At 38.6% G+C, this 27,501-nt stretch overlaps 1 protein-coding gene and 1 long non-coding RNA gene across 4 annotated transcripts in view; one reads left to right on the forward strand and one right to left on the reverse strand.

The window, feature by feature from the left end:
* The window catches only part of LOC105463779 (REC114 meiotic recombination protein), a 126,452-nt gene that overhangs the window by 45,262 nt on the left and 53,689 nt on the right, over positions 1-27,501 (reverse strand). Inside the window, exon 3 of one of the 3 annotated variants that reach the window (XM_071101070.1) lies at positions 4,229-4,303. The exons of 1 other annotated variant lie outside the window; for it this stretch is intronic. In XM_071101070.1, the coding sequence (XP_070957171.1) occupies positions 4,229-4,303 (75 nt within the window). Of the gene's footprint in view, positions 1-4,228; positions 4,304-10,232; positions 10,299-27,501 lie in introns of all 3 variants that reach the window. One more of the 3 variants, XM_011711071.3, reaches the window with a different exon arrangement.
* Positions 5,028-27,449, forward strand: LOC105463778 (uncharacterized). Its single transcript, XR_976520.2, has 4 exons — positions 5,028-5,184; positions 11,093-11,282; positions 22,674-22,855; positions 27,277-27,449. It is a non-coding gene; the product is annotated as an uncharacterized lncRNA (long non-coding RNA).

Here is a 27,501-nt window from a genome sequence, read left to right on the forward strand (position 1 = left end):
TCCAAAGATTGTTTCTAGGCTTTTAACATAAAAATACATAAATACATATAAAACACTATATATGGGTACACACATGTACACATACATGTACCCATATATAGTGTCTATTTAATATTTAATACATATGTATGGAATCAAAAGGTAAAAAATATTTTAGAGAGTAAGTCCTCTTCTCATTTCTGTCCTCTAGCCACCCAGGTCCCTTCCCTAGGGATAACCATTGAAATTTTACCAAATTCTTATAAAGCCTCCAGATCAGGGGTATCCAATCTTTTGGCTTCCCTGGGCCACCTTAGAAGAAGAATTGTCTTGGGCCACACATAAAATACACTAACATTCGATAGCTGATGAGTTTAAAAAAAAATCTCATAATTTGAGAAAGTTTGTGAATTTGTGTTAGGCTGCACTCAAAGCCATCCTGGCCCACATGTTGGACAATCTTGTTCTAGATGTACTCAATGCATGTGCAAGCAAAAATGTATATGTGATATATTTTTATTTAAGTTATACATACATAGTTTCCATTTCTGTGGACAGTCTGTTTATATACTTTGCCCATTTTTAATTGGGTTATAATTTATTAATTGTAGATATCCTTTATATACACAGAAAATGAACACTTAGTCTTGAGTTGATTTTTTTTGTCTTTTTAAAAAACTTTATGTATTTATTCCATGCAGAATTTTTTTTTTTTTTTTATGTAGCAAGATTTATCAATCTTTTCTTTTACAGATTCTGAGCATTTCTATCTTATTTAACACAAGGCTCCTCACTCCAAGACTTTAATTTTTTTTTAGTTGGCTACGGATTTTATTTGATATACCAAAGTTTTCTACTTTTACGTAGTTAAATCTGTTGATCTTTTTCCCTGGTGATTTAAAAATCCTTTCTAAGGTCAGAATGTCAGTACGCAAATTTATACAAGTACCTTCTCTCAGAGTTGTATTGCTCTTAATCTTCTAAGGGGCCTGTAGGTTTGATGGTGTTATTTGCCTCTTGAGTATAGAGATGAGACTTATAAAACTCATTCATTTACATTTATCCCCCCAAGAGATTTACAGTTATAATAATGGTTCTACAAATGATTGCATTTAGTTTTGATGAATATATATATGGCTGTATTAAACTATAATCCTTATCAAACCAAGCATATTTATATTGTTCATAGTTAACAATTTCTGATCTAATTCATGAATTATTATATATAGCACTTCTACTTGCATTCATTTCTAGTGGCACTTCAGCCATGTTTTATCAGCACCACAGGCATCTTTTTAAACTTTCAATTTTTAGATTTCATAAGTAGTAGTAATTATAACAGCACAGTGAACCGGCTGAGTTAGGTATAATGCCACCTCTTGCTATTTCAGCACAGCTTAGACAATACTAAGTGACGTTAAAAGCAGAATCAAGACAACATGACAACAGAGCTTTTAAAAAATAGAAGGGTCACAACTCAGAACCTATTTCTCAGTTCTCACTATCTTTCATTATTAGAAAATAGATGTGTTAAAAGATCAGATACAAAAATAGTAAAACTTTTATCTTCTAAGAAATAACAAAGCTTTTTTTAACCTTTCATTTATGGAGCCTATTCCATAAATAAGTAATAATTACATTTTATAGAAGCTTTCTGTATAAAATGGCTAAATCAATATGAAAACATTTGTTTACAAAAAGGAAAAAAAAGCAGTGGGGATGTCCATTCTTGTCAGTTCAGAAAGGATATACTCTGCACAGACCACACTTCTTAGGCATGCCCTCTTCGACTGCTCCATTAGTAGGAATAAAAATAAGAGAGCCTTTTCAAACTAAGAGCATGACATCACAATAGCTACAATAATCAAGGTGTAATCAGGAAATGTTCTACCAACTATAACCAGAGTAAGAATAAGAAGTGCAGGCCTAGCGTGGTGGCTTACGCCTGTCATCTCAACACTTTGGGAGGCCGAGGCGGGAGGATCACGAGGTCAGGAGATCGAGACGAGACCATCCTAGCTAACACGGTGAAACCCCATCTCTACTAAAAAATACAAAAAATTAGCTGGGCATGGTGGCAGGCACCTGTAGTCCCAGCTACTAAGGAGGCTGAGGCAGGAGAATGGTGTGAACCCAGGAGGTGGAGCTTGCAGTGAGCCGAGATCATGCCACTGTACTCCAGCCTGGGTGACAGAGCGAGACCCCATCTCAAAAAAAAAAAAAAAAAAAAAAAGGAAGGAGAAGTGCAGCTGAATGTTGGATAAGAAAAGGCCCTACACAGGGGAAAAGGCATTGGTAGAACAGAAAGGCATCCTAACTAGCTTGTGCCAAAGGGATGGGTAGAAAAATCTACATACAGGCCTACAGGACAAAAACCTGTTTTCCTAAGAATCTTGGTGGATTTAGCAAATTAGGGGCAACAGGTTGAGTACACATGGTAGAGCCTGACCAGTAACAATCCACATGTGTGAAACTGGTAAATTTACACTGACTAAATGTCAAGCTAAACTACAGAAAAGGTTTAAAACTTTTATACATGAAGAATATCACAAACATAGTGAATCTAAGGTTGCACATAAACATTTACAGGGCACTAACTACATTTTAGGTGCTGTGCACCGTTAATGGGATTAAAAGATAAATAAGACATAGTGAGAGCTCACAGACTGGTAAAGAAGAAAACAGAAACATGTGTTTCCCAAGCAGATAAGGAAAAAAAATGTCACTTGTGAGGACAGCAAATGCAAAGGTACAGAGGAATAGAGGAACATGGCATGAACAAAGAATATAATGTAATTTAGTTTGGCTAGAGAAGAGGATGCAAGTTTATTATAGAAAAAATGTAAGCAACCCAAGATCCAGGGTTTCTTAACCCAAATTAAAACAGAATCCAATAAAATGTCTACATTTTTAAACAAAACCCATTAAAATAAAACCCACAATTTTTTATACCACTTATAATACATGAATAGTCAAATTTTTAAATAAGTAACAAAAATAATTTAAAACACTCATTCTAAAACAGCTCAACATATAAAATCTGTAGCCTGTGCCTGCCTGCTCCTCTCTACCCCAACCTCCACCAAGTATATTCCTGACAAAAAGTTTAAAACGACCCATTTCCAAACCTGGAAGAGAAGCAAAGCCAAAGCAGCATACATTTATAACTACTCCTAAAGAAACCCAGAGGAGAAGAAGCAACTGTTGGTCATATGGGCAGGAAGGAGGGGCTAGGATTCCTCTTGCCAAACAAGAAGATGGTCAAGGAAGGCAACCAACATCAGTAGGCAGCCCAGTGGTAAAGAACTGTAGGTTGCATTCCAAATCAGTAGGAAAGGTTAGTATAAGGACAACTGATAATCAATATGAAAAAAATATTGAATTCCTATACAAAAAGATAAATTCCAGAAATTAGACAAATGTGAAAAACAAAGAAATAAAAAAATATTTCAGGCCAGGCGCAGTGGCTCACGCCTGTAATCCCACCACTTTGGGAGGCTGAGGAGGGCGGATCATGAGGTTAAGAGATCAAGACCATCTGGCCAACATGGTAAAACCCCGTCTCTCCTAAAAATACAAAAATTAGCTGGGCATGGTGGTGCGCACCTGTAGTCCCAGCTGCTCGGGAGGCTGAGACAGGAGAATCGCTTGAACCTGGGAGGTGGAGGTTGCAGTTAGCCAAGATCGTGCCACTGTGCTCCAGCCTGGTGACAGAGCAAGATTCTGTCTTAAAAAAAAAAAAAAAAAAAAAAAAAAAAATTCCTATGAGAGATTTTCTGAAATAAGATATAAAAAATAAATAGGTTGATAATCCATCTACATAAAAATTTAAAACTTACATACAACAAAAGCTAATATAAACTAATTGAAAAGCCAATAACAGATTGGGAAAAAAGATTTACAACCTGTGTAACTGGCAAAGGACTGGTATCCAGAATATATAAAGGTCTAAAATCAATAAGTAAAAGCCAAACAAGCTAGTAGGAAAATAGGCACAGGACAAAAACAAAAATTCATAAATGAGGAAACCCAAATTGCCAATATGAAAAGATGCTAAAACTCATTATAATCAGGAAAATAAAATTTTGAAACATGAGATCCCATTTCACATCTGCCAGATAACCTATAATTTGTTTTAATGTTGCTTATTTCAAGCATGTATGAAAGTATAGAGAAAAAATGAACATCCATGTCCGCACCCCATAATGTAACTACCATTTATTCATAATCAATCTTATTTTATCCCTACCTTTACTGCCAGACAATTTTGAAGCAAATCCCAGGTACTGTAGCTTTTTTTTTCTGTAAATATTTTAGTTACATCCTTAAAAGATGGGGAAAAAATTTGTCAGATTTGTTGAAGTATAAGTTACCTCAATAAAAACTGAGGAATAAACACACAGTAAAACTCACTCTTTTTAGTATACAGTTCTATGAGTTATGCGCCACAACTCAGTTGAAACACTGGGGAATGTATGAACTGGATTGTTTCCAGTTTGGGGTGATAATGAATAAAACTGCTGTAAGCATTTGTGAGCCAATTTTTGTGTGAAAGTAACTTATTTCTCTTGAATAAATATCTAAGGGCCTTTATTGCTGGGTCATATGGTAAGTACCTATTTAACTTTACAAAAAATTGCTAAATTTTTTGCCAAGTGGCTGTATCCTTTTGCATTTCCAACAGCAAAGCATGACAGCTCCATTTATTCTGCATCCTTGCAAACAGTTGTATTATAGTTTGCTTAATCTTGGCCATTCTAATAGATATGTAGTGAGTGGTATCTCATTGGGGTTTTAATCTGTGTTTCACTAATCAATGCAATCAATTCAGTAATAATTGAAGCATGCATAGAAAAATATTGTCCTTTATGCAAATAATAGTCTACAAATAAGTTTTGGAGGTAACAGGATTCTAAAGAATGTGCCAGCTTCCACAAAATTAACATAAAATTTTCAAATATTTATGCTGTGAACAATTTTAGTACTAAAACTTACTTAAATGGAATCTAAAACTAATTACATGTGACCCTTCAACAACACAGGTTTGAACTGTGCAGGTCCATGTATAGGCAGATTTTCTTCTGCCTCCGCCACCCATGAGACAGCAAAACCAACCCCTCCTCTTACTCCTCCTCCTCAGCCTATTCAACATGATGATGATGACAATGAAGATCTTTATGATGATCCACTTCCACTTAATAAATAGTAAATATATTTTCTCTTCCTTATGATTCTTATTTTCTCTATCTTAATTTATCATAAGAATATATTATATAATACATATAGAAAATGTGTTAAAAATTATTTTACTGGTAAGGCAGTCAACAGTAGGCTATTGGATACATTTCAGGTGAGTCAAAACTTATACTTGAATTTTCAGCTGCACAAGGGGTTGGTGCCCCTAACTCCTGCATTGCTGAAGGATCAACTGTAGCGTAATAAGGTGATGTTACCATGGAAATTTAATCCTCAGCTTTTATATTTTCATTTTTTCTGTAAGATGTGTTCTTTAACAATGATATGAATAATACAAAGTATACAAATGTTACCTTCTGTATCTAAAATTACCAGCACTATGTCATTTTTTCTTTTTTCTTTTTTTTTTTTAAGAGACAAGGTCTTGCTCTGTTGCCCAGGCTGGAGTGCAGTGGCGTAGTCATAGCTCACTGCAGTCTCCAACTCCTGGACTCAAGCTATCTTCCAGCCTTGGCCTCCCAAAGTGCTGGGATCACAGGCGAGAGCCACTGTGCCCAGCTCATAACTCTTTGCGTTGCATTTTCCACAATGGAACTCTCTTAAATCCTGAGTTTATTTTCAGAAGAGTATGATCTTAATGTCATTTCATAAGAAAATAAACTCTACTCAGGAACTGCATACATTTGAGTATTCACTGTTCTGATCATTGCATCTTTGTATCTGTTCTCTATTTGATGAAACATTTATTCTGAAGAATCAAACATAAAATCAGCTTGCTTAAAAGTGAGTCAATTCTGTCCTTCTTTAATAATAGAACTGGTGGCCAGGCATGGTGGCTCACACCTGCAATCCCAGCACTTTGGGAGGCTGAGGTGGGTGGATCAATTGAGGTCAGGAGATGGAGAGCAGCCTGGCCAACATGGCGAAACCCCAGCTCTACTAAAAATACAAAAATTAGCTGGGCATGGTGGCACATACCTGTCATTCCAGCTACTTTGGAGGCTGAGACATGAGAATCTCTTGAACCCAGGAGGCAGAGGCTGCAGTGAGCTGAGATGGCGCCACTGCACTCCAGCCTGGGAAACAGAGCAAGACCCTGCCTAAAATAATAATAATAATGTTGCTGCTGATAAAATTGGAAAAGGCTCACAGGATAAACTCTTATCACCATTTGGAACCCTCCTATGACTTTTTATTTTTACCACCTTTCCTTCAATAGAAGAAGAATGACAAGGGATACTTAGGTAAAATGCATCTTGCCTTAAACTGTACTACACATTTCCACACTACATGTCATAAAAATTTGTTTCTTTTAAACTTCAGTTAACATTTATCCAACGAGATTGAATGGCACACCTTCACAGATGTGCTGCAATAAAATATACAGTTAGCAAAAATTGTGTTATTTTACTTAAAATATCATAACCTCATTTACATGGATACACTTATCTAGTTACTAAAAATGGCTTAATGGATATGCCTTAAATTCTCACCTACTGTATGTTAGTGATGTGAATCACTGCCTTCCCAAACAAGGCCTTTGAGCCATGTCCCACTCACAACTCCTCTTAAGTGGGTAGTAAGCCAGATGACTCCTCCCTCAACACATAAGACCATGGGGACACCTGACACAAAGTGGGCCCATCACAGGCTGGTCCGTATCCTGGGAGCAGAGGTTCTAAGGATGAATAAGAAGGGAAAGATCAAATGCTATTTATAAAATGGATTCATCAGAGTCCACAGGAGGGAGTGGGAGAAGTCTGGAAAACCTCCCAGTTTTTCGATTTGGGTAATCAAGAAAATGATGTTACCAGCAGTAGAAAAAAAAATAAAATAAAATAATTGAAGAGAACAGGTTTTAAAAAGCAAACAGACTTTTAAAAAATGAGTTGTAACTTATATACAGCAAAGTATTATACACACATCTTTTTTTCTTTTTTTGAGACGGAGTCTTGCTCTGTCGCCCAGGCTGGAGTGCAGTGGTGCAATCTCGGCTCACTGCAAGCTCCGCCTCCTGGGTTCACGTCATTCTCCTGCCTCAGCCTCCGGAGTAGCTGGGACTACAGGCACCCACCACTACGCCCGGCTAATATTTTGTATTTTTAGTAGAGATGGGGTTTCACCGCATTAGCCAGGATGGTCTCGATCTCCTGACCTCGTGATATGCCCGCCTCGGCCTCTCAAAGTGCTGGGATTACAGGCGTGAGCCACCGTGCCCAGCCTATACACACATCTTAACTTTACCACTTGATACATTTTTATACACACATATATTTAACCACCATCCAGATCAAGATAGAACATTTCTAGAACCTAGAAGGCTCCTCCATGCATGATCTCTCCCCAGTCAACAATACCTCCACCTCACCTGCTGCCAAAGGTACCACTATCCTGACTTCTATCATCATAGACTAGTTTTGCCTTTCTTGAAAAAGTAAAAACAAATGCACACGTGCATACATACACACTCTTTCGTATCTGGTTTCTTTGGGGGAAAAAGTTGCTTTTTTTGTTTTGTTTTGTTTTTGTTTTTTTCTATTTCTGTGAAGGAAGGAAAGGGTGATAGCAAGTGCGGATGAAGAAGATAAGAGGTTGGTTTATTACTTTCATTCATATATATTAAACACCTATTATGTGTTGGCATATACGTTAGGCATAGAGAACAGGTGAAAATAGCTTGGTATCTACCCTTAAGGATTCACATTGTAGAGGGAGAGACAGGTAAATGAGGAATTATATTTGCAGGCATTCTAATAGCAGGATGGTCAAGGTGCTAAAGAGAACACAGGAAAAGAGTGGCTCACTTTGCTTAGAGAGGTCATGGAGGACTCCAATGAAGACTGAGTTGGAAAAAAAAATCATAGTTGAAAAATCTGCTAAATGTTGATACTCTAAAGTTGGGTGATGGATGCATGGGGTTTATTATATTATTCTATTTCTGTGTATGTTTGGACAATATCCATAATTAAAAGTTTCTAAAATTTAAATTGTGTCTTAAAGCATGGATAGGAGCTAGTCAATAAGACAATAACATGCCAGGCAGAGAAACATTACAAGCAAGGGTGAGAAGCAAAACTACAGAGTTTTCAAGGACCCACAAGTCATTTGGGGAAGTTGTAAGGAATCAGGACTGAAAAGTCAGGCCAGGACTACATCACTAAGATCCCTGAATTCCATGCTAAGAAAGTCTGGTTTTATTCTAAGGCAATTGGGAGCTTTGAAGAAACTGGAAGCAAGAAAATTATCTGACCAGACTTGTATTTTTAAATGATTATTCAGATATTAGTATAGACTTAATAAGAGACTAAAGAAAGTGATCAGTGGGAGATTACAGAAGTAACCCTGACAAGAAATAATGAGGACTAAACTGAGGTAATGGTAATAAAGATGTAGGGAACTCAAGTGTTAAAACTACTTGGTTTTAATATGATTTGTCAAAAACTACCCTGTTGATGTCTGTCAACCAAACTGAAAGATTTAGCACAAAAGGCTAATTAGACAGCAAATGATCAAACTGGATTCTGGTGAGTAAGTACTTAATTTTGCTATGTAAAATATTCGCCGTGTGACCTTGCAGCAATTAAAAATATTTTCCCATAATACTTGCCTCTTCATAACTGGTTTCAGATCAATTATGAGATTGGTGCAAAAGTAATTGCACTTTCTGCTGGCAAAATCGCAATTACTTTTGCACCAACCTAAAGGAATCGGAGTAATTCATTTAGAAGTATTAACGCCTTAAGAGGTGTTTCTTGACAGTGCCCAATGCGCTTGCAATTGTTATCTGGAGAGTTTTAAGATACTTGGTAGACCAATGACATGGGGAAGAGTTTAGCTGAGCACCATTCTGCAAACAAGTCAGTAGCCGAAGACCAACAACAACGATGAAATTCCAACCTATGACCAAAAGCTAAGCTAAAGCCACAAGTCTGAAGTTCATTCATAGCATCTGTTGATTTTAATGTCTAAGAGGATTTACAAAACATCCATCTCCAAAATAACTGACACAAAATAGCATCCCTTAATAGCTTCAACACCTAATGTTCACTTTTATACACATACACAACAAGAAGGCAAGGCTATTTCTAATCTTTTAGTGTACTAGAGAACACAGAAGGTGCCTACTAAATAGCCTAAATCCATTAATATAATAATTTGCTGTGATCTTATTCTTTAATTCTGGTTTCATGCCTTTATTTGGCCATATTCATTAAAACAAAATAGAAAAAGACATGGTGGTGTAAAATCCTTCTTTAGTTACAAATGTTGAACAAAGCAGAAACTCATTTATTCTTCCCTGGATAGTTGAAGTTCAAATACTGCTATTTCTACTCCCTGTTCCCATCACTGATAACTGCTGAAGTCAGGAAATCTTATTAGAATTTGCCACCTCATGGTGCTCAGGCAGGTTGACCTACTTAGCAGTTTAGTCTACTATTTTTTGCCCAATTGTTGTGACAGGAAGAAATAAAACTCTCATCCCCAAAGACAAAATAAAACATGAAAAAGGAAACACACACATACACATACACACACACACACACACACACACACACACCCCTACCTTAAATCACAAATTTAGTATTCAACAGATTCTCCAAATACCTACAGCAAAGAGGATGGAGAAACAAATGATCTCGGGCAGTGGATATACGTATTGATTCAGAAAAATGAGAAAAAGTCACATCAAGGACTTCTGTACACAGTATTGTCATAGGTATCTGCAAAGACTCACAAAGCAAACTCGGGAATAAAACAAGAGTAATAACATTCATAACACCTTATGGTTTTGTGTGCTTCACACATCCTTAAAGTACACCAGAGGTAACATTTCCAAATCAAACAATAGCTTAAGGTACAGGAAAAATTAAGTTAATGTTGTTTTTATATGCCACATTTAATTTAAAAATATTTTGTTATGTGAAACAAGGGAGTTTTCAAAACTAATCGTCAAAGAAATAGATTACTATTCCATGATATTCTAGGGAATTCAGTAAGTATTTACTGCACACAGCAGAAAGTGAAAATATATGCTGTTCTGTGTTTCTGTGACTTACTTTTGGCTTCCTTCTGCCTTTCATCTCCATACAACTGTTCCTCTCCACCTTCATTCTTGGGCCTCCCTACAAAAATAAGTGGACAGTCTAAAAGAATTAATTCTTAAGTCAGCCCCTGAAAAGAGCCCCTGTTCTCTGAATACCATTGTGGCATTTAGCAACAAAAGAATGACAATATTACTATATGTATTACATTCTATAGTTTACAAATCTATTTACATACCGCAAGCAGATATTATTCCCATTTTATGAGAGAGGGCACTGAGGGCGACAATAGTTTAATATTTTGCCTAAAGGTGAATTTCACGGCACGTAGGAAGTTAGAGTAAGAACCCTGATATTCTAACTGATAACATGGTGCTAGAGACTAAATAAGAGACTAAAGAAAAGTGATCAGTGGGAGATTAGTGATAGTGATAGATACTGATAGTGATGGATAACCCACAGAACGAAGTATCTATGAGTCCATACTGATAGAATCAAATAAATATATAAATCAATAAGGGAAAAAGGACAGCCCTTTACTACAGTAAAATTCCAGTTAGTACATGCAGAAGGAATCATAGAAATAGGAAACTGCCATCTGGCAAACACCAGAGCAGTAACTATTGCAGGCAAGAATCACTAACTGATGCTAAAATTAGTGGGCAAGAGTATTGTGAAAAAGAAGGTATTTTCATACTTCAAAATATCTCCCCGCAACATAGTTGTTAATTACAAAGGGAAAAGGAGTAACTACAATGGAGAAAACTGGCAGATCACCTTAACCAAGTGATCAAGGTTAACATTACTAGTAATAAGATATATCAATATCATGTAACTCCTGAGATAACGAACTGAACATCTCTTCTGTCTTTCAGAGACACTTTACAAGATAACTGGCTAGTACTCTTCAAAAGTGTCAAAGTTATAAAAACAATAATGACTGAGGAGCTATCACAGATTGGAGGATCCCAAGAAGACATAAAAACTAAATGCAACTGTGGAATCCTAGGTTAGATCCTGAACCAGCAAAAAAACACAGTGTGACAACTTCAAATTTTGAATAAGGTCTGTAGATCAGTTAATAGTATTGTGTTAGTGTTAACTTCCTGGTTTGGATTACCATTCTATGCTAAATGTTAACATTTGGGAAAGCTGGGTGAATGCTATAAAAACCTTCCTTACACTACGTTTGCAATTTTTTTTTGGATGGAGTCTCACTGTGTCATCCAGGATGGAGCGCAGTGGCATGATCTTCAGCTCACTGCAACCTCCACCTCCCAGATTCAAATGATTCTTCTGCCTCAGCCTCCCAAGTAGCTGGGATTATAGGTGTCCACCACCACGTCTCGCTAATTTTTGTATTTTTTATAGAAACGCGTTTTTGCCATCTTGGCCAGGGTGGTCTCCAGACCGCAAGTGATATGCCCGCCTTGGCCTCCCAAAGTGCTGGGATTACACGCTCGGCCTACTTTTGCAACTGTTTTTTTTTTGAGATGGAGTCTCTGTCACCTGGCTGAAGTGCAGTGGCATGATCTCAGCTCACTGCAACATCTGCCTCCTGGGTTCAAGCACTTCTCCTGCCTCAGTCTCCCGAATAGCTGGGACCACAGGTGTTCACCACCACACCTAACTAATTTTTTTATTTTTAGTGGAGACGGGGTTTCACCATGTTGGCCAGGATGGTCTCGATCTCTTGACCTTGTGATCTGCCCGCCTTGGCCTCCCAAAGTGCTGGGATTACAGGCATGAGCCACCGTGCCTGGCCAACTTTTTTATAAGTCTGAAACTATTTCTAAATAAAAAGTTTAAATAAAAAAAAGATTATGCTGCTAGAGTTTATAATCTAATCACATCTTTTGGAACTGCATTTTCTTTGTTTCAAGTGTGTAAATTTTATCTGCACAGTAAGGTCCACTGAAGGATTAAACATTCCCAAATATTAAATTAATTTAAAGATTTAAGAAGAGTTTAAGTAGTAATAGTCAAAGAAAATGTTCTCATTTCCCTTTCATTAATGATTAGTGATAGAAAAAAATAACAATTTTTCTTCAACAATAAAAAGATTTACTATTTTAAAGGAATCCAAGTAAAGCTAATCCAATTGAACCTAGTACACTTAATTGAATACTGTGAGAAAAAAATCTTATACCAAAGATGCGTTTTTGAAAAGACCCTAAATTCTATAGCCTCTTAATAAAAAAAGGAATCTAGAGGTCTGGCCAGGTACTATAAGTAAGCTGCTCATGTCTGTAATTTGATAAGATGATAAATAGGAATATAAATTAAATCAAGACTTATTTTGTTGCAGAAAAAAAATGTTTCCTTGCTTTTTTTTTTTTTTTTAAGACTAGCAGTGCAAAATATTTTAAGACTGTGGTATTTATGTTTTGTTTTGGGTTATGACATTGAGGATAGAATATATCAGAGATAACTAATAAGCTATATATTGATGCAAACTTTCAACATACCCAATAGGAACCAACCAGAACTTGGCCCCAAAGAGGTACTTTTTTTTTTCCAAACTACAAATCTAGTAAAGTAAACAAGAGCTCTAAAAATAAAGACAGTCTACACAATCTGGCAAATGTCTTTGACTCCAATATGTTAGGAAATGAAAAAAGAAGGGTGGGAAAGGCAGTTAGGTTTAAAGTGTCAAAATTACTTTTTGTGAGTAGTTAGTACCCTTTCAAAAGATTATTCCAAAGTTATGACTCGCTTTAGAGACAGGAGAAAAGATGAGGAGAATAAATAAAATGGTATTACTGGGTTCACATGCTTAAGATTTTCATACTAAATACAAAGCAGAAGCTCTTTTAAAAATTGTCAAGAATTAGTCCCTAATGAAAGAGAGATAAGAAATTCATATAAAAGTCACAATATAAATGCAACAAAACAAAAGTGTAATTGCAGTTTTAAAAGCAAAGCAGGCTAGATAAGCCCTTCGGGTCCCTATCAGAGCTTACTGTATCAGTGAAGCTAGAGACATACGCTAACTTCTCATGAAACAGTATAACAAGGCTTAGGTCAAAGATCTCCATTTTAGCTACCCAATTAGAGTACCTCATCTGTCTGATCCACTACAGAAAGTGAATTATTTACATCTACATAAATGTTCTTGATGTATACTTGGATATTCTGGCCCACTTATAGCATATCAACCAATTGCAAAAATATAACGTCATCTGAGATACCACGAACAACCAAACCTCACAGAAAGTTGCATAACTGTTTGTTATCCCATGGTGAGGAAAAGGTACATTTCTTTTTAATACTTAAAGCATTTTAGAAAAAAAGAGAAGAAAAAAGAAAAATAATCTAAAGGGTTTTAGACTTCGAGGTAAGAAAATATCTTGAACTTTTTTTTTTTTTTTTTTTTTTTTTTTGAGACAGGGTCTTACTCTGTCACCCAGGCTGGAGGGAAGTGGCATGATCTGGGCTCACTGCAACCTCCACCTCCCAGGTTCAAATGATTCTTCTGCCTCAGCCTCCCAAATAGCTGGGACTACAGGCGCATGCCACCACACCTGGCTAATTTTTGTATTATTAGTAGAGACAGGTTTTCACTGTGTTGGCCAGGCTGGCCTCAAACTCCTGACCTCAGGTGATCCCCTCCGCTTCAAATATCTTGAATTTTTTTTTTTTTTTTTTTTTTTTGAGACGGAGTCTCGCTCTGTCACCAGGCTGGAGTGCAGTAGCGAGATCTCGGCTCACTGCAACCTCTGCCTCCCGGGTGTATCCTGAACTTTTAACTCATACCTTCATCTTATCAAAACGAAAATGCCAAAACAAATATAAAATAGTAGAGAACTATATCAATACTAGAAACTAGGAATAGATGCCATTCATATGACAAAACTGTTGAAGAATTTATGCAAGACATGGTATCGTGATGGAAGAAAGATGCCAAGAGCCAACTGGTGATGTGCCTTCCTGAGAAAGGAGTTCTGTGACTCAGAGAGAAAGAGAAGATACTCGCAGAAACACCATTACCAAGAGGGGCAAGAGCTACTGAATATGGGAGCCATAGAAAAAATAAGAAACCCCTCATCTGGAATCTGTTTTACCACTTCTAATCAAGATCATCTGAAATAACTGTGCCCTAGAATGTGTACTGCAGCATACCAGATAATAATCGGAGAAATAAAAAATTTGTGTGAGAAATAATAGGCAGATATGCCAGAAGGGTGGATGAATAACTACAGTATTCAACTGGCATTGTGGCTAGCAAAAAACTGATTCCTTACAGAAGAAATTAAGGATAACTTCTTGGCTAGGACAGGCTCTAAGTTCACTCCTCTCAGGATTCTGGATCAATGAACAGAAATGTAAACTTACATTAGCCAGGTCTCTTATATAATATTTGAAAGGAAACTATTAGTTTCTAAGGACAGTGAGGTTATTGCGGATGAATCCACCCTCAGGCCTCTACATATGAGACATCTCCATGCAGGAGGATGAATAAAATAAAAAGAGAAGGAGAAGAAAAAAAAAGAAAAAATAATACAGATCTATGAAAACATTCTGCAACAAAATGGAAGGGGAAAACATAACCCTCAAGATACAGAAAAGGGCATAGTTTTGAAAATAAATAAAACTGGAAATAGAAGTAAATTTTAATTAAATTTGCACCATAAAAAACTAAATAAATTCAGAAAAATGCAGATTCTTTGAAATAAGAGAGTAAAGATCAGATAATAAGCAACAGTCTGAGGTTTCGCTAAGAGTAAAGAACAAATAAACAAGGAGCTCGAAGAACTAAAAGAATAAGTAGCAGCCTGGGCAATATGGTGAGATCTCATGTCTACTAAAAATAAGAAATATTAGCTGGGTGTGGTGACATATGTGCCTATAGTCCCAGCTACTTGGGAGGCTGAGGCTGGAGGATTTCTTGAGCCTTGGAATTCAAGGCTGCGATCACACCACTGCACTCCAGCCAGAGTGTCAGAGTGAGACCCTGTCTCAAAAAAAAAAAAAAAAAAAAAATTAAGAAGAGTAAAAAAAATATAATGGCAGAAACAAAAACTACGTAAAGAAAACAACAGAAAATTGTGCAGAAGATTGCAACAGACACTTCACAAAAGAGGATATCCAGCTGGTCAACAAACATAAGGAAAAGTGTCCAAACTCACTATTAATTATGAAAATATAAATGAAAACCTACCAAAATAGCTAAAAAGAAAATATCAGGAATGTATAGCCAAGAATGTGGAGAACTCTCATGCATTATTTGTAAGAGTATAAATTGAGCAGAAAAAAATCTGGAAAACTCCAGCAATATCTACCAAAGCATACTCTATGATTTTGTCCCTCAAAGTGTGAGTCAGTGTGGATCAGTATAATTGGCATCATCAAGAGTTTACTAGAAATGCAAAATTTGAGACTATACCCCAAACCTGGTGATTCACAATCAACATTTTAATAGCCCAGATAATTCATATGCACGTTAATGTTTGAGAAGCGCTGCCCTATAACTCATTAATTCCGCTCCTACTTATATGCCCAACAAAAACACATACAAGTGTCCACCAAAAGATATACAAGAGTGTTCACAGAAGCACTATTTGTGTAGCTAAGAACCTCAGATTGGTCAAATACCCATCAATGGACAGACTGTTATATACTCACAAAATGAGAATAAACAATCTCATTTTGGACAAGTCCCATAAATATAATGACGAGCGAAAAAAAAGAAGGCTGACAGAAGAGTCCTGTATTACTCATTTTATATAAAGCACATAAACAGGGAAACTATAGAAGTCAGATGGTGGTTAGTTTTTGGGGAGAGGGGTGTTTAGTAGTCACTGGAAGGGAATATGAGAAAGGTTTCTGGGACACTGAAAATGTTCTGTTTCTGAACATGGCCAATAGGCACATAAAAAATGTGCTTCACTATTCATTCAGAAAATGAGAACTAAATGACAATGACATGCCACTACACAGACACACGAATAACTTAAATTATAAAGACTGACAGTACCACTGTTAGCAAGATTATAGAGCAACTTGAACGGTCAAACAAAGCTGGTGGAAAAGCAAAATGGTACAATCGCTGTTTTTTGTTTTTGTTTTTTTCTCTTGAGACAGAGTTTCATTCTGTAGCCCAGGCTGGAGTGTAGTGGCGTGACCTCAGCTCACTGCAACCTCCGCCTCCCAGGTTCAAGCGATTCTCCTGCCTCAGCCTCCCGAGTAGCTGGGTTTACAGGCATGTGCCACCATACCTGGCTAATTTTTATATTTTTTTGTAGAGACAAGGTTTCACCATGTTGGTCAGGCTGGTCTCAAACTCCTGACTTCATGTGATCCACCTGCCTCAGCCTCCCAAAGTGCTAGGATTACAGGCATGAGCCATCACATCTGGCCAATACAATCACTTTGAAAAACTGTACAGAAGTTTCTTACGAAGTTATTTCTTTCTTATAAGGACACTTACTGGGCAACCCAATAATTCTATTATAAGGTATTACCCAAAAGAAATTAAGATAATACACAAAGACTTATATAAATGTTCATAACAGCTCTACTCATAATTTCCCCAAACTGGAAACAGCCCAAATATCCAACAGGTTAATAGATGAGCAAATTGTGGTACATCCATAAAATGAAATACAAATCAACAAAAAAAGAACATGTACAATGTACATGTAACAATGTGGACAAGGCTCAAAAACGTCATGCTGAATTAAAGAAGCTAGACCCAAAAAGAGCACATATTATAATAATTGCATTTAATCAATTTCCAGCAAAAGCAAAACTCATCTGTAGTGCCAGAAAGCAGACAGAAAGTAGTTGTCTGGGGATAAAGGTGGGTGAGTATGAAAGAATTATTTTTTGATGGGGGTGAAGGAATGAAAGAAATGTTCATATCATGATTGTGATGGTTTATATAGCTGAATACATTTATCAAAATTCAATGAACTCAATTAGTATATTATATATATACTTTTTTTTTTGAGACAAGGCCTTGCTCTGTTGCTCAGACTGGAATACAGTGGTGCGATTGGGGCTTGCTGCAGCCTCCATCTCCCAAGCAATCCTCTGAACTCGGTCTCCTGAATAGCTGGGACTACAGGTGTATTCCACCATGCCTGGCTAATTTTTTTGTAGAGATAGGGTCCCGCTATGTTGCCAGGTCTGGTCTTGAACTTCTGGGCTCAAGAGACCCCCTCCTGTCTCAGTCTCCCAAAGTGCTGGGATTACAGGCATGGGCCACTGTGCCCAGCCCCTTTATTATTATATATAAATTGTACTCTAATAAAACTCATTTTAAGAATAGTCAATGATAAACCAAGCAAAACTATTTCAACATATATTCAAAGATGTAATATTCTTATTCTATAGAGATAATGCCAATAATACAGTAACAAAACCTCAGTATCCCAACAGAAAAAGTGAAGAGCACTGTGGATTTCCAGAATGCTGAAAAACTTGGCAAAAGAATAATTTCATGGACATCTGAGCACTGACAACTTTCTATCTTTGAAAAAAATGCAGATGTAAATCCAAAGCTTGTAAACATTCTCTTAATCAGAAGCTATTAGTGAAATTCTTTTGGAATGGTGACCTAGGTCCCAAGTATATAAGGGCTACAGCCTGGCAAAAAGTGTCATCAGAAAATGGGGTTAGCAAAAGCTATCCTGAGATTCACTGTACCTATTCTAGTCATGGGTGGTCACCTCACTTCATTTACAATTAAGCAAGGAACTCTACTGTGCTTGAGTGTACTCACTCCTTCCACTACCCGGAATGCTACAGTTGGCATCAGACATGAGATTGGCACAGACAAACCACCACTGTTGTTAGAGTTTGGAAGGAGTGCTGGGAAGGCAGGAAGGCTGGGTGATTAGAGAGTTGAGTGAGTTTTTTTCTGGAGTAGCCACGTAAGAGTGCACAGACTCTTCTCCCACTATGGTTTGAATGTGTTCCCCTACATTCAAATGTTGAAACTTATATAGTAAGTTAATAACAATATAATAGAATTAAGAGGTGGGCCTTTACATAATAAGTTAATAATAATATAATAGAATTAAGACGTAGGCCTTTAAGAGGTAATAAGTCATGAGGGCAGAACTCTCATGAATGGGAGTAGGACCCTTAGGAAACGGCTCCAGGTGCTGGGCGCAGTGGCTCACTCCTGTAATCCCAACACTTTGGGAAGCCGAGGTGGGTGGATCACTTGAGGTCAAGAGTTCAAGACCAGCCTGGCCAACATGGTGAAACCCCATCTCTACTAAAGAAACACAAAAATTGGCCGGGCATAGTGGCTCACTCCTGTAATCCCAGCACTTTGGGAGGCCGAGGTGGGAGGATCACGAGGTCAGGAGATCAAGACCATTCTGGCTAACACAGTGAAACCCCGTCTCTACAAAAATACAAAAAAAGTATTTGGGCGTGGTTGCACCTGCCTGTAGTCCCAGCTACTCAGGAGGCTGAGGCAGGATAATTGCTTGAACCCAGGAGGCAGAGGTTGCAGTGAGCTGACATCGCAGCACTGCACTCCAGCCTGGGCAACAGAGCGAGACTCTGTTTCTGTCTCAAAAAAAAAAAAAAAAAAAAAGGTGGGGGGGCTTCAGAAAATGGGTTCTGTCTCTTCTGCTCTTCCACCATGTGAAGACATAGTCTTCCTCCCCTGTGGAGGATGTAGCAACAAGGTGCCATCTCAAAAGCAGAGAGCAGCCCTCACCAGACACCAATCCTGCTGGTGCCTTGATCTGGATTTTCCAGCCTCCAGAACTGTAAGAAATTTATTTCTATTGTTTATAAATTACCTAGTCTGTGACATTTTGTTTTGGCTGCACAAATGGACTAAGACAGAAATTGGTACCAAGAAAGGGGTGTTACTATAACAACTGAAAATGGGGAAGTGGCTTTGAAACTGGATAATGGGTACAGGCTGGGATAGTTTTGAAATGAATGCTGGAAAAGGCCCATATTGCTGTGAACACAGCATTAAAGATGATTCAGGGGAGGGCTTAGAAAAGGATGGCTGTAAAGAAAGCCTCAGTCCTAGAAATCATCTAAGTGGTAGTGAATAGAATGTTGGTAGAAATATGGACAGTAAAGACCATTTGGATAAGGTCTTATACAAAAATAAGTCATATCTGATCAGAAACTGGAGGCAAGGCCATTCTTGTCATACAAAGGCCAAGAACTTGGTTGAATTGTGTTCGTGTCCCACTGCTTTGAGGAAGGCAGAATTTAAGAGCAATGAAATAGAATATTTAGTAGAATAAATCTCTAAGCAAAATACTCTAGGTGCTGTATGGACTTTCTTAACTGCTTATAATAAACTGCAAGAAGAGAGATATGAATTAAAGATGGGATTTATAGTCAAATGGAAGCAGAACATAAAGATATGGAAAATCCTCAGCCTGGCCATGTAAAGAATATAAAAGAGTGTTTGGAAGAAAACCCTAAAGGTATGGCCAAGCAACTATCTGATAAAAAGAATAGTATGGATGGAAGAAAGCCAGATACAATTCATTAAGACAATGGGAAAATAACCCCAAAAAGTATTTCAAAGACCTTTGAGGCTACCACACCCATTACAGGTCCACAATGCCAGAGCCTTGGGGGCAGAACAGTTTTAAGGGAGGGACCCAGGGTGCCCGTTGACCTTGGGGCTCACAGCTCCAGGCTGCCTCAAGTCTCTGCTCCCAGAATTCTGGTACAGTGTTCCTTGGCCACCCTAGCTGTGACTAAGGTGGGCCCAAGTTCAGCTCTCCACCACTCCAGAGGGCACAAGACATAAATCTTGATAGCATCCACGTGGTGCTAATTCTGCAGTTGTGTAGGGTGCACAAGCTGTGGAGGCATGGCTACCTTCACTTACATCTCAAAGGATGCCTCAGAGAGCCTTAGGGCCCAGGTAAAAAAAATGCCACATGGTGGGGCCACTGTAGATAGCCCCTACCAGGGCAATGCCTAGTGGAGCCATGGACACGGTGCTACTGCAAGGACTTCCTGCTAGGGCAATGTCTAGTGAGGCCATGGAGCAGGGCCACTCCTGAGATCTCACAACTGTAGAGCCACCAGAGTGTGATCTCAGCCTGGAAGAGCAGCAGGTACCCAACTCCAACCCATGAGAACTGCAGTGTGGGCCATGCTCACGAAGTTCCAACAGGGGCAGGGCCTCCCAGGGCCTTGGAGCCCAGCTCCACCCTTGTGTGTACAAAAGTAGGACATGAAGTCAAAGAAGATTACTCTCAAGACTTAATGTTTGCTTTATTAGGTTTTAGATTTACTTGGGACCTGTTATCTCTTTCTTCCTGACCATTTCTTCTCTTTTGAAATGGGAATGTCTATCCTATGCCCATCTCACCATTGTACTTTGGAAGGATATAACCTGTTTGATATCACAGGCTCACAGCTGAAGAGAAATTTACCTTACGATGAATCTTACCCCGAGTCTCACCCACATCTGATTTAGAGATGAGACTCTGGACTTCAAAGACTTTTTTTTTTTTTTTTTTTTTTTTTGAGACAGAGTCTTGCTCTGTCACCCAGGCTGGAGTGCAGTGGCACGATCTCGGCTCATTGCAAGCTCCGTCTCCTGGATTCACACCATTCTCCTGCCTCAGCCTCCCAAGTAGCTAGGATTACAGGCATGTGCCACCACACCTGGCTAATTTTGTATTTTTAGTAGAGATGGGGTTTCTCCATGTTGGTCAGGCTGGTCACGAACTCCCGACCGCAGGCGATCTGCCCACCTCAGCCTCCCAAAGTGCTGGGATTACAAGTGTGAGCCACCACGCCCAGCCGAAATAGAGTACCTCTCTTATGTTCTTCTGTATGTAAGGATACTGCAGTCCTCCCCTATGGAGGACGCAGCAACAGGGCACCATTTGGAAGTGGAGACATCTCAGACACGAATCCTGCTGCCACCTTGGACTTCCCAGCTTCTAAAACTGTAAGATATAAATTTCCATTGCTTATAAAATACCCAGTCTGTGGTATTTTGTTATAGCAGTACAAATGGACTAAGAACCCCCCTGCTGACAAATTGAGCCCAACGGGTAAAAGAGGGAAAGGTAAGGTAGCTTGAGCCATTATTCCCCGGTTTTTCACATCACAGATTCCCAAAGGGAGCTGAAAAGCCAGGAAGATAAGAAAGGTATGGTGGAAGATCACCTCATATTCCTCTCAGTTGAGTAATCAGTAACTTTGCAAGCAAGTACTGCATAAGGGCTGAAGTTTATTTAGATGTGGGACAGTATAAACGTACAGCAGTAAAATGCTTTAACTCTTGCTAACCCAACTGTCTTTATAAGAGAAATAACGAAATGCACAAAAGTGGAATTAAATTGATCACAGTTGTTTTAAATATGGGAGGGAGTGATAAAGTTATGAAGAACTTTGTTTTCCCTCATCTTTCCTGAAAAAGTGGCTGTATTAGGCTATTCTTACATTACTATAAAGAATATCTGAGACTGGGTAACTTATAAAGAAAAGAGGTTTAATTGGATCACAGTTCTGCAGACGGTACAGGAAGCACAGCACCAGCATCTGCTTCTGGGGAGGCCTCTGGGATCTTACAATCATGGCAAGAGGTAAAGCAGGAGATTATCACATGGCAAGAGCAGCAGCAAGATGGTGAGGAAGCGCCACACACTTTAAATAACCAGATCTCATGAGAACTCACTCAATATCTCAAGGACAGTACCAAGAGGTTAGTACTAAACCATTTATGAGATACCACCCCCATGATTCAGTCATCTTCCACTAGGCCCCACCTACAACATTGGGGATTACAATTGAACATGAGGTTTGGGTAGGACTCAGATCCAAGCCATATCAGTGGCCGAAGAATAGACAGATTCTGATTTAAAGAGTTGGCTGGGTGCGGGGGCTCACACCTGTAATCCCAGAACTTTGGGAGGCTGAAGCAGGCAGATCATGAGGTGAAGAGATCAAGACCATCCTGGCCAAAACAGTGAAACCCCGTCTCTACTAAAAATACAAAAATTAGCTGGGTGTAGTGGCACACGCCTGTAGTCCCAGCTACTCAGGAGGCTGAGGCAGGAGAATTGCTTGAACCTGGGAGGCAAAGGTTGCAGTGAGCAGAGATTGCGCCACTGCACTGGAGACAGAGCGAGACTCCATCTCAAAATAAACATTAAATAAAGAGTTTAATGGTGAATAACTTGACTGTAGAAGTTTATGCTAAATTTTTCCTTTTAGAAGATTCTGTAGTTAAGACTGATTTGGACATTTTAAAAAACTAATTGAGTTAAAATTAGTGTTTAAAGGTTTAAAGGTTTCAGAGTTCACTTAAACAGGAATATAGCATTTTCACTGGTAAACAGAAAGACCATTCCTTTTGGAAGAACATTTGGGCTGGGTGTGAAAAATAAAAAGGAAACTAAAAACAAAAATTGATGAACTCCATCATTTCTAGAATGATCCATGTTTGCCAGACAAATAGAATTTAAATTGTCTCAAAACCATTCTGTGTTTCAGGCATAATTATATTTAGGTAAAGACACTCATGCTGGACTAAACAAACTGAGATAAAAAGGAATGGCTGGAAATAGAGGCTAAAGTCTTGGGAAATAACTTCTCCCATTTGGATATATTTTGAACCTGGCTTGAAACTTTGGCTTCTGCAACTTCTGGATTGAGAAGGAAGATGCTGACAAAAGGTAGATCTTTAGAGGTTTACAATGATATATAAGAGAATGTGTTTTTAAATTTGGAGAAATATCCTCAAAGGAGTTATGAATTCCACTTTTTTAAAGAGTGAATTTGAGATCTAGGAAAAGATGGCAGCCCAGTGAAGGATAAGTGTACCTCCTGCTAATAATCAGAAGCTCCAGTTCCAGGACAGAAGAAGCCAAGGAGGACTGAGCAGGCAGCAAAGAAGCAGGTGGCAGGAGCAACTTGATATTTAAGGGTGACTGAGGAGAGGGCACAGCATGGCACAGAGCTCTGTGCTCTAAGAAAAGCCACACTTCCTAGTCCCCACCCTAAAAAGGGCTCAGAGTGCTTATCCTACACCTAATCCAAGCTGAAAGAAGAAACAAGAGTGGAGAAGATCACATGAGATCTGGCCAAAAATGTTTTTAAAAGCTGCATTCACTAGGTGGGGGATGTGTGTGCATGTGTGTGTAAAGTGGAATTACTTTAAAGAACAATACTCAATTCCACAGCACAACAACAACAAAACCCCAATCAGAAAATTGAAGAGGCCTATGTAACCCAGGCCCTCCAGTGAAGCGGCTGGAGGCTGTGGCGTAGGCCCCAGGGGAGTTGGTGGGGGTCAGAAGTCACCATGTTAAGAGCCACATAGAGAGTGCCAAGTTCTATTTGGACCCAGGCAGTGACCCAGACCCCAGTCTCTGGGCTGCCAGGCTGAGGGAATGCCAGGCTTCCTTCCAACTGAAGGGGCCTGCGGTCTCCTCCTCCAGGCTGCAGCAGATATGCCATCCAGAAATCAGTCTGGCCTAGACAGGACCATGACCCACCCCTTTCCATGCTGCTCAAAGACCACCAGACCATCCCTGGAATTGAGAAGGGCAATGATACAGTGAAAAGATTCTTGTCTTTGGAAATGACCAACCAAAAGGAGAAGCTAAATATCAAGCAAGAACATCTGATGAACAAAGTCGTGGCAAACCCTAAGGACACCAACTTCCTGAAGGCTCAAATTATTTCCTTGACCAAAGCCCACAGTTATGAAGAACACGCGCAGAAACACTGAAAGAACAAAGCTCACAGATACTATTTGGTGATGAGCACTGTCCAGAGGGAAAAAATGCTCAAAAACCTTTTTTAGACCAATATGATGTCTCTGAGAAGACACACTGGGGATTGAGGACATCTTTTTGATGGAGCCCATTGCCAAGTCCTGACTGAGAAGGCTCTGTGCATTCCGGATGTTCCAAGAGACTCAAAAGCTGAAGAAGCAAAAACAGGCTTTAAAAGTTGCAGCAGCAGCAGCTCAAAACAGGACCAGAGGAATCCAGAGAGCCCTGCCAAAGCCTGACCAGAAGTACTCAAAGAAAATAAATTGTTAAATTTTTTTTTGAAAAAGAAAACTAAATAGACATTCTCTAAACAAGATACAAAATGGACAACAAATACATAAAAGATGCTCAACCTCACTAATCATTAGAGAAACGTAAATCAAAACCATAAGGAGATACCACCTTACACCTGCTAAGATCAATACTAGTTTAAAAAGCAGAAAATAATAAGCATTGGCAAGGACGTGGAGAAACTGGAACCATTATGCACTATTGCTAGGAATGTAAAATGGTACAGCCCCTGTGGAAATGAGTATGGTGGTTCCTCAAAAAAATCAAAAATAGAATTACCATAAAATCCAGCAATTCTACTTATGAGTACATATCTAAATTAATTGAAAGCAGGGTTTCAAAGGGATATTTGTACACTTGTGTTCATAGCAGCATTATTCACAATAGGCAAAAGGTATTAACAACCCAATGTTCATTGGCAGATAAATCAGTAAACAAAATGTTGTATATACCTAAAGTAGAATAATACTCACCTTAAAAAGGAAAGAATCTATGATATGCTATAGCATGGAGCAATCTTGATAACATTATGCTAAGTGAAACAGTCCAAAAAGACAAATACTGTATGACTCCTCTTGTATTAGGCTGTTTTTGCATTGCTATAAAGGAATACCTGAGGCTGGGCAATTTATGAAGAAAAGAGGTTCCTTCACAATTCTGCAGGCCATATAGAAAGCCTGGTACCACCATCTACTCAGCTTCTGGTGAGGCCTCAGGAAGCTTCCAGTTATGGCAGAAGGCAAAGGGGAAAAAGGCGTGTCGCATGGCAAGAACAGGAACAAGAGAAGGGGGAAGTGCCACACTCTTTTAAACAACCAGATCTTGCATCAACTCAGAGCAAGAACTCACTTATTATCATGAGGACAGCACCAAGCCATTCATGAGGGATACACCTCCTATAGGCTCCACCGCCAGCACTGGGGATTACACTTCAACACGAGATTTGGAGGGGACAAACAACCAAGCTATATCACCATTATATGAGGTACCTACAATAGTCAAATTCATTGAAACAGAAAGTAGAATGATGGTTACCAAGGGCTTGGGGGAAAAACAATGGACAGTTGTTTAATGGGTAGTTTTTGTTTTGCAAGATGAAAAGCTCTGGAGATGGATGGTGCTGATGGTAGCACAATGATATGACTGTAGTTAATGTCACTGACATGTACACTTAAAAATGGTTAAAATAGGCCAGGCATAGTGAGTGGCTCATGCCTGTAATCCCAGCACTTTGGGAGGCCAAGGTGGGAGGATCACAAGGTCAGGAGTTCGAGACCAGCCTGACTAACATGGTGAAACCCTATCCCTACTAAAAATACAAAAATTAGCCTGGCGTGGTGGTATGTGGCTGTAATCCCAGCTACTCAGGAGGCTGAGGCAGGAGAATCGCTTGAACCCGGGAGGCAGAGGTTGCGGTGAGCCAAGATCGTGCCACTGCACTCCAGCCTGGGTGACAGAGTAAGACCCCATCTCAAAAAAAAAAAAAAAAAAGGGTGGGGGTTAAGATGGTAAATTTTATGTTGTGTGTATTTACCACAATTAGGAAAAAAAAAAAAATTTAAAGCCCAAAATGGCCAAAGGAGAATCTATTCTAACTGCCAAGACTAGCGAGGGAAAGTCAGTTGAGCCCAAGTCCAAGGTAAACTGAGGATAGGGTCAAGATATCTCAGCCTTCTTGCTATACTAACCCTTTGACATAAATAACAATAGAACAGTCTAGTGGTAGGTCTCCATGGAGCCCTCTGGCAGTGACGTCCCCAGTTGAATGCAGGTGCTATATGAACAAGCAAGATGGAAATCTATAGTATTACTAGACACCATGCATGCAGTTTAATCTGAATCATTCAGTTCCCATGGACCTCACAGGGAGTGGCAATCGGAGACCTATGATGGTTAAGGGAAATTAAGTTTAAATAACTTCCCAGGACCAAGCAGAAAGCCCAAAACCTTGTTGACCTGTTTTGAGTTTTACATAAACATATCACACACATGAAGCTGTTACTAGGCTGTTAGTATTTTTTGGAGGGGTTTTGTGGATGCAGCTTCCATACAACTTTGAAAATATAAATATATGGTATTTAGATCCATGCCAGTGATTGAATCATTGTACTAAGACAGAAATGGCTAAAACCTTCCATGGCTGTCCTGTCTCTACATTTTATGAAAAAAGTTCCAAGGCCAGGAATGGTGGCTCACACTTGTAATCCCAGCACTTTGGGAGGCCGAGGTGGGTGGATCACCTGAGGTCAGGAGTTTGAGACCAGCCTGGCCAACATGGTGAAACCCCATCTCTACTAAAAATATAAAAATTTGCTGGGCATGGTGGTGGGCGCCTGTAATCCCAGCTACTCAGAAGACTGAGGCAGGAGAATCGCTTGAATCCAGGAGGTGGAGGTTGCAGTGAGCTGAGATCACACCACTGCATCCCAGCCTGGGCAACAGAGTGAGTTCTAAAAAAAAAAAGTTCTAAAAATGTATCATGACCCAGATTAGTATGCGAGGAGAGGGTGTGTAAATATAATGCCAACACAAAATTACATGTGTTATAAATGTGTTATAATCCAAATATGTTTGCTCTTTTATGTGTTGGTTTTTGTGGAGGCCAAGAAAGATTATGAATAAATGGCATACACTGATGAAAATTATTCTTTAATGTAGGGGACAAAATATATTTTAAATATGTATTCTTATTTTTATCACACTTACATATGTACATAATTTTAAAAATCAAATACTTCTACAATAAAGGTTGATTCAGTAAGAATTGAAAAATTTTATAAAATTTAAAATTTATTTTAAATAATAAATTTATTTAAATAATTTATTTATTATTTAGCCTGGGTGACAAGAGTGAAACTCCATTTCAAAAAAATAAAAACAAAAAAATTAGCAAAGGACCTGAATAAGCATTTTCCACAGATGACATATAAATGGCCAACAGGTATAAGAAAAAGTGTTCAACATTACTAATCGTCAGGGAAATGCAAATTAATACCAAAATGACATTATCCCCTTATACTTCTTAGGATGGCTATTAATAAAGAGACAGAAGATAAGAAGTATTGGTGAAGATATGGAGAAAAAGGAATCCTTGTACAATGTTGGTGGTGACGTAAATTGGTATAGCTACTTTGGGAAAGAGTATGGAGTTTCCTCAAAAAATTATACATACAATTACCATATGATCCAGCAATCCCACTTCCGGGTATATATTCCAAAGGAAATGAAATTAGTATTTTGAAGAGGTATCT

The sequence above is a fragment of the Macaca nemestrina genome, chromosome 7 (assembly GCF_043159975.1).
Source record: "Macaca nemestrina isolate mMacNem1 chromosome 7, mMacNem.hap1, whole genome shotgun sequence".
In the NCBI taxonomy this organism is placed as follows: Eukaryota; Metazoa; Chordata; class Mammalia; order Primates; family Cercopithecidae; genus Macaca; species Macaca nemestrina.